Below are 7950 nucleotides of genomic sequence, written 5' to 3' on the forward strand. Positions count from 1 at the left end.
GCACTTTCAATGGCTGAATTATACACGTCATTAATACGTGCACTCACAAACACAAGCAGCCATAATAAAAGATATTTCTGCCCAGGTAGAGGTGTCTCCAGTGGTGGGCACCAGCCCACTAAAGCACAAATCTGCTTATGAATTATAAAAATTAGAAAGTCCGTTAAAGAGCAAATGAAATATTTAGGTCCACAATTAGTAGATTTTCACTTTAGTGGGCTAGTGCCCACCACTGGAGACACCTCTACCTGGGCAGAAATATCTTTTATTATGGCTGCTTGTGTTTGTGAGTGCACGTCTTAATGAAGTGTATAATTCAGCCATTGAAAGTGCAGCTAAGTGAGCTGATCAATMAATAAATAATCGCTGTCTGTAGGGGGAGACACCACTCTGGGACAGATGAAAGGAGCAGTGAGGGGTCAGCTATCCAGGAGAAATGTTACGCTCCTCGCTTCCTTCAGAYACCTGCAGACCTGACAGTGGAGGAGGGACGCTTCTGTAGGATCGACTTTAAGGTGACGCACTCTTCTCACGTCTTTTTATTACCTCCTTTAAGATGTTTTCACTWAACAGTTTTGTGAAAAGGTCAAATCAGCCATGGAGCTGCCTTTGTCCCACACAGATGTGAGCTTTCAGAAATGAATGGAGCTTCTTGAAGCTGAGAGTTTYCCTCAGACCAGCGTCAAATAAGACGAATTAACTCAGTTTAGCTGTTTTCTTTCTGACTAACAAACTATTATATACAAACATAACTGTCTGTTATGTGTGAGGAGCACTGACCGTCTGTTACAGTCACATCATTGAGCCACAAAGCTAGCTTACCTGGATGATAACCCCTGCCTTGTTTCAGCCCAGTGCTTTGTGGAAGTTACTACTATCACATGTCATCAGTGTCACAATCAGAACCGTGTTGCTTCAGGTCAGTGGTCTTCCAGCTCCAGACATCTCTTGGTTCCTGGACGGTAAGGCCATTCGTCCGGACGACTACCACAAGATGTTGGTGTGTGAGAAAGGCATGCACTCGTTCATCATAGAGATCATCACAGTGCACCATGCCGGGGTGTACGAGTGTGTGGCCAAAAACCGAGCCGGAGAGAGCAGGTTCACCATGAGGCTTGATGTATTAGGTAAAAACACCTGACTGTGTCCTTTTTGTAAGAAGAAATGTGGAAAAAGATTTGACTGAGCTGTGAAAACTCTTCCCTTTGTTCACAGCTCAGGAAGCCCTCCGCCCTCCCACCTTCCTGCAGAAGATGTTGAACACCAGAGCCCTTGAGGGTGACACCATTAGGTTAGAGTGCAAAGTGGACGCTTCTCCTCCTCCTCAGCTTTTCTGGAAGAAAGATAAAGACATGCTGCGTATCGACCCCAACAGAATGAGGTAACAKCTCCTCACGTGATGCTGAATGTAGGTTCTGTTTAATGAGTCCAGCATCAGTTGGACCTCACAGCTGTTTGGTTCCTGACTCGTGCAACAAGTTCACTTCATGCACTAAAAGTAGATAAGAAGTAAACAGAATGATYTACTCCACATTGACTCAAATCATTCAAAAACATACAAAAGAAAGTTTAAATGCATCAAATCCAAACCAACACMACAAATTCAGTTTAATCAACTTGAACCTGTCCTGAGTGGAGACCCTCAGCTCCTCCCCCAGCATTCAGAGGGAACAGATTTTACTGCCACTTTCATCATCTCACCTTTCTGATCTTCTCCTTTTACCTTCATCAGTGTTGTGTTCATCAGACTGCAGCACCACAGAGCAGAGACATCTGTGACCCCACTGAGTCTACAGTTTCCTGTTCACGTGTCGTTGGGAATTTAACGTTCTCTACAAGTCGTATCTGTCAGGTTCACTTTAGTGCTTCTCACTCTGGTAGAAGAACAAGTTTCATGACGGGACAAAAGGTTTCCCCACTATTTACAAGTTGGACTAATGACAAATACTTTACATCTGTTTGAATGACTTCAGTTCCCTCCTTTTCTGAAACCAAACAAACAAACAAACAAACAAACAAACAAACAAACAAACAAACAAACAAACAAAGAAACAAAAGCAGCTCGCAGCAGCTGTTTCTGCCACTGTGTTTTATTTTGAAAGAAGTGGGGTCGATGGTCAGAGATGAGCTCAGCTTCAATATCCAAAATAATTGGATATTGTTGACAAGTTGATGGAAGTGTTTTTGTTKAAAATGCTCACTTCAATTTCATGTCAACTGTTTTTATGAACATTTCATCAGTTGAATCTGTTATTTCAGCAGACATTTAATGAAATACATGAAGTTAGAACAAAAGAGCAGAAAACCAGTTGATTGTCTTTAAACAGGCTTTATTGTTGTCTGACTGCAGTCAGCTGACAGCAGGCCTCACAGTCTTATCAGGACAGCAACCATCAGAACAATGTGTGTGTCACTGGATCTGAAGGACAACAACACAACACAACAACTAACAACTCACTCAGCATCATGATGAACCAWGCTCCTAACATTTGTCTGACTTCCTGCTCCCACCCTGGAGGTGGTAGTTTTTACTTTAWACGTTAGAACAGAACAAACCTTTGTTCATGCTGATAATCTTTATTTTACCTAGACCAGGGCTCTGCTGCTGACGCACTAATAAAATGTGTCCAGAGCCGCAAAACAAGCTACAACTGTGATTATCAACTGGTGGTCTGTGGGCCTTTTCAAGGCCTTTTCGGGAACTTTTATGGCCAGTGGAGGTGACGTTTTAAAACTAAAAAATATATTATGAATTTTGTTTTTTATTATTTTTACTCATCAGGACAAATAAACATACTATATTCTTGTAAACAAGAAAAATACTTTAGTTTGTACCTAATTTCATTTAAAAATAGTACAACTGAAGTATTCAGGCATATTTTTTCTAATTCTTATTATGTAGTTTTAATATTCTATAAAAGTAATCCTGATGGATTTGAGTGAAAGACAAAAGCTAGTTTATTTAAGTAAACAACAGGCTAACATGAGCTAACATGTTTTACTTTTTGTTTTAGTAGTATTGATCACGTATTTGCTTACAAATTGATTTCTGTTGTGGGTAAAAAAACAAAAAAATTCTGTTATTTTTGGTCACATTTTCAAAGAGCCACTGCAGAGGGACCAAAGACCCACATGTGGCCCTAGAGCCACAGGTTGCAGACCCCTGACCTAGACAGACACACGAGATCCAAGAATAGAAATTCTCCATGAAATAATCAACAGGGTTTATTTGCAGTTGCAGACACACATCATGTCACACAGCAGTGGTACAAAATGTGTGTCCTGAGGCAGTGTCAAATACACACATTTATACAGTGTGTTGTCCAAACAGACAACTGGACCAAGGAGAGAATGATGTTTGATAAACAGCAACAAGAAGGATTACTTCTAAACAGATATTKTCCTGATCTTAAGACACTTTGTCTGAGAGAAAACAGAAGATAAAGARTAAAATCATAAAACWTGATGACATTTTAAAGTAAATAAAAGAGCTCACTGACTCTTGGCCTGACAAGTATGTAGGACTTTAAAGGATAAGTTATTTTTCCAGGACAGCTAACAAAAAGGCTTCATGATAAGACAAACTCTCATTTTCTGKTTTACTATATGGCTGCAATAATCAGAAAGTATAAAATACAAGACTGCACCTAACGTTCAGGTAATTAGTAACAAAGTAAAACACTTTGTAAAGTGTAATGGAACTAATACTTTTAGGTTTAATCCAGTAATTCATGACATCCTTTAATGACCTAAGTTTTCATGACATGCTGTTCATCTGCAGACAGAATGATTAAAGTCAGAACAAGATTTACTAACAACAATCATTCTTAGATATCACTTGTGTTTATCTTTGTGTTTTCCATTGACCTTGTATCAAATCTTGTTAAGATGACATAATGGTGTTTGTTAATATACTGTATATATACAGTATGAGGCCTCTGGAGACACAGTGAGTAGTGTGGAGAGACAGTGACAGAGAGAAGCAGAGGCACAGAGACAGGACAGGTTGTTCTCTGTGTTTCCTGTTGTTGCAATAAAACTCAGCTGATCATCTCATGGAGTACCTTCAGGTCTGATGGACCATGTATTTCTGTCTTTGTTAAATAAATATTACCATAACATAAAGTGAAGTACTTTGTAATGCTAAATGGATGGTGGTTTAAAGGTTTATGCCTTGTGAAGTTTTGGAAATTTAGCATTAGTTAAAGATTTGGATAATTAAAATGAAACTATTTTTTCAGATTAAGGGTTTGTCTAAAAGACTAAMTGTATCATCTGYCCCTTTGTGCCTCCAGTCTGTACCAGGATGGTTCTGGTCGGCAGTGTTTGCTGATAGAGAGGCTGACCAAGTGTGATGCTGGTTGGTACACGCTCTCTGCCATTAATGAAGCTGGAATGTCTACGTGCAACGCCCGCCTGGATGTTAGCAGTGAGTGCATTCGTCTCTTTCTCCACACACACTGGTAAAGGTCCCTGCTCAGCTGTCTGTCAGAGACGCTCAGACCGTAAGAGCAAACGACAGCTGGAGGATGATCAGAGTCCAGCTCTGTTCTTTATGTGACCAAGAGGAAACCTGATGACATCAGAGGCACCCAGCTGCTCAGTTTACATAAAGAGTACAGGACAATCACTTGGAGACAAGTGTGGTCCAGCAGTGAGGAGAGCTCACTGGATGAAAGTGTGTAGTGTTAGGTTTCTGCTCYATCAGATAACACAACATCTGCTGCGTGGAGACGTCCATGTTCCACTAGCTGGACGTGACTTTAGACCAGAGCTTCTTCACCTTTCTGACCTCAGGGCCCAATTTGTTGAACATAAAGTGACCTGAGGCCCAGTCAGACATTATGGATCACAATGATAATTATTATAAAGCTTGGTTTAATTTTTATTGTATTTACATCATAACTAAATTAAATACACTTACAGTTTAAAAGTAAAACTCCTGTCAAATAATCACAAGACATGATTATAACAAACATTTTATATTGTAACCTGCCCATAACAATTATTTGAACAAATACAAAGGTCAGTCAACAGACCCTGAACATGTGAAATAGCAGCATTAAATGCTACGTTTCTACCTGTAAGAACAACACCACATCTGCTACAAACCCAACTCCTCACATGCTAAGAACATGTGAAGCACAGTGGTGGCTGCATCATGGTCGGGGAATGTTTACCTTCATCAGGCACTGAGAAACTAGTCCGTGTTAAAAGAAAAACTGAYGCAGCAGAATACAGAGGAATTCTTGACAGTATTTTCAGACTGGGACAGAGACTGCCAGCTCGACAGTGACCTCTGCTGGTTTAAAGAGAACCAGTTAAAGGTCCTGGACCAGTCCAAACCCAGACTTCAGTCCAACAGAGAGTTTGWTTTGATTTAAAGAGTGTTGAACACCAGCTGCACCGTCCTGCCTGAAGGATCTGCAGACATCTCATCAGTGCTCACATGAACTTCTGCTTTTTCTATATTTAGTCAGAATTAATAAACCAGTTTGATCAGGTTCAGTTGTCCTGGTTACTTGTTGAAAATCTTTGCTTCCACAGYTGTTGACATTACTTAAAGGACCAATATTCAGTGTTTCTCAGGCATGTATTTAAATACTATACCATAATAAAGTATCTATGTCACCTTTAGTTGTTATTAAAATGCTGTTTTTATGTTTAAATAGAAAATAAACTTATCTTCTCATCACTTCCTCTTCTAAACACCTTGAAATTGGCCTCTGTCTCTTTAAGAACCACCTTCCGATTCTGTCCCGCCCATTTCAGCGCGTCATCACAGCTGCTTCACTCTACAGGGCTCTGTTTATAACCTGAAGGGGGGGGGGTGGGTGCTGTGATATGGAAGCTCAGTGTTTACTTGGTATCTGAAAATACATTTCCTCAAAGGTTTTATGAATCTGAAAACGGTTGTGCTAACAAGTAGTGTTAGGAGCTCAGCAGATAGTTTCATTTTCACCAGTTGTTTGATTTGTTGCTGCTGAGAGCCTGTAGGAGTCATGGTGGGGGGTGGTGGTGGTGTGGGGGGGGGTCTCTGTGATGAGGAAGCTCAGCGTGGACACACAGCCCAGAGGAGGAGCTGATACCAGGAGGTGGTTCTAGTCCCAACTGGTGGTTTCTGCTCCCCTGCCTGCTGCCTCAGGACACTACAGGATTTATCAAACATGTATGAATGAGTCAGAGTCAGACTCTGGACATGTTTTAGATGAGAGGAGAACATTATAACATGATATAAAACTCAAGAAAGTTGATTTTACATGATATTGCCCCTTTAAATCAAAATGATTAATTATTTTTTCCCTTTAATCTTTTCTYAATGTTTGACTATTTTGACGTGGGATCATTCTGTCATTAAAAGTCATGTTAAAGGACACACATACAGTATATATTTAAAGGGGGGCGGTATTATGCAAAGTAGACTAGTATTAGTTTTATATCATGYTATAATCTCATTCCCTCATCAAACACATGCTCAGTGTTGCTTTGACTCATTCATCATGTTTGAGAAATCCTTCACTCTCCTGTGGTAGTCAGAAACACTTACTGCTACAAAGCTCCTCCCTGGAGCTCAGTCTGCAGCAGTGGGAGTGTCAGAAATGGTAGAAGGTTGTTAACTGTGGGTGTTCTCAGCTGCTCGCTGTGTCCTGAACAGAGGAGTAGATCCTGTGCAGCAGCAGCAGAAAGTCTCACCAGTCAGGAGATAATAACCTCCTAAAGGCAGACAGGGTGGGTTCTCTGTACCTGAGCTCATCAGTGTCCTTGTCTCCTGCAGCTCGTACCAGCCCTGCCATGAAAACAGCTGCCCCCGGCTCCAAAGCGCTGAAGCTGCTGTCCTCTCTGAGCCACGTTCCTGCTGTGAGGGTGGAGAGCCCCGCCCAGCACACGGCGCCGCTGTACGAGAGCGAAGAGCTGTGACGTCCTGGTTCTGACCGTCACACACGAGCACAGCATGGCAGCAGGCCAGCACACGGCTCAGACTGGAGCTTTTTACATTTATAAAACCAATCATTGTCCCCTCAGCCTGTGGAACCCAGAGCTGCCCTTTTTAAAGCTGTTTGGGCTATTTTTAGAGAAACAAGTCCTAAGTTTTACTGTCAGACTGAATCTGTTGTTTGTCTCTGTCAGAATGCAGCTCATCAGGWATTAATAGAAATGATCTTGAAGAGGCAGCTGCAGCTCAGCCCCCCCMCACACAAGTGTTAAACAGAAACATGTTTGCTGCTGCTGTAATGAAAAGTTTAAACAGAAGTTAGATTCAGTCAGGTTTTCTTGAGTTCAGCTCCAGGTTCGGTGCAGAGATGTTTAGTGTCTGAATCACAAGGAGAAAATCATGACTTTGCTCATTTCATCCCTGTTRAAACAGATATCAGGATGTCAGCCTGCACACACACTCGACTCATTATTTAAASTGATCTGTGCTGCTGCAGGAGCTGCTTTTATCACAAACTCTGTTCATGTGCATGCAAGTGAAAATCTGAGATGTAACCATGGCTTCACTCCTTAAACCTGGACCTGAAGAGATGAAAACTGCCTTTTATGGGTTAGACTGAAATTTTGAATTGCAAGCAGAAGTGTGTCCTCAAGTACTGTTTGTTGTGTAACAAGTTCTATATACTGTATGACAGGATGAATGAGAAATAAAGTTTAACTTTAACCATTGCCTCCTGGATGTTCTTTTATGACCGAGCTGCTGTTTGGTCTGCAGAACCCATCTCTGCACCCAGAGGTGCCGGGCTGCCCTCTCATCTACTGGTGTGTAGTCCAACACACAGGCACCAAGTCGGGTCTAAACGTAGACCCACACCAGCCACTCATCATGGGCAGCACACTGAAAAAAAGGCTTTTTGGATGTAGTAACATTTATTTAATTATTCTTTTAAATTTTACAAAAGAATATCAAAATCTCTACTAGAATTTACTAAATGAGCAATACACATTATATTATAC

General features: G+C 41.2%; 1 protein-coding gene across 2 annotated transcripts in view; it reads left to right on the plus strand.

The window, feature by feature from the left end:
• The window catches only part of myot (myotilin), a gene marked incomplete at its 5' end in the record, with an annotated part of 22752 nt that extends 15090 nt beyond the window's left edge, over window positions 1-7662 (plus strand). For both annotated transcript variants that reach the window (XM_014033930.1, XM_014033932.1), the window contains 5 exon segments: window positions 377-515; window positions 920-1127; window positions 1216-1381; window positions 4296-4429; window positions 6776-7662. In XM_014033930.1, coding sequence (XP_013889384.1) covers window positions 377-515; window positions 920-1127; window positions 1216-1381; window positions 4296-4429; window positions 6776-6918 — 790 coding nt within the window.
• Window positions 7663-7950: the final 288 nt, after the last annotated feature.

This window comes from Austrofundulus limnaeus, unplaced genomic scaffold, assembly GCF_001266775.1.
Source record: "Austrofundulus limnaeus strain Quisiro unplaced genomic scaffold, Austrofundulus_limnaeus-1.0 Scaffold1901, whole genome shotgun sequence".
Classification (NCBI taxonomy): Eukaryota; Metazoa; Chordata; class Actinopteri; order Cyprinodontiformes; family Rivulidae; genus Austrofundulus; species Austrofundulus limnaeus.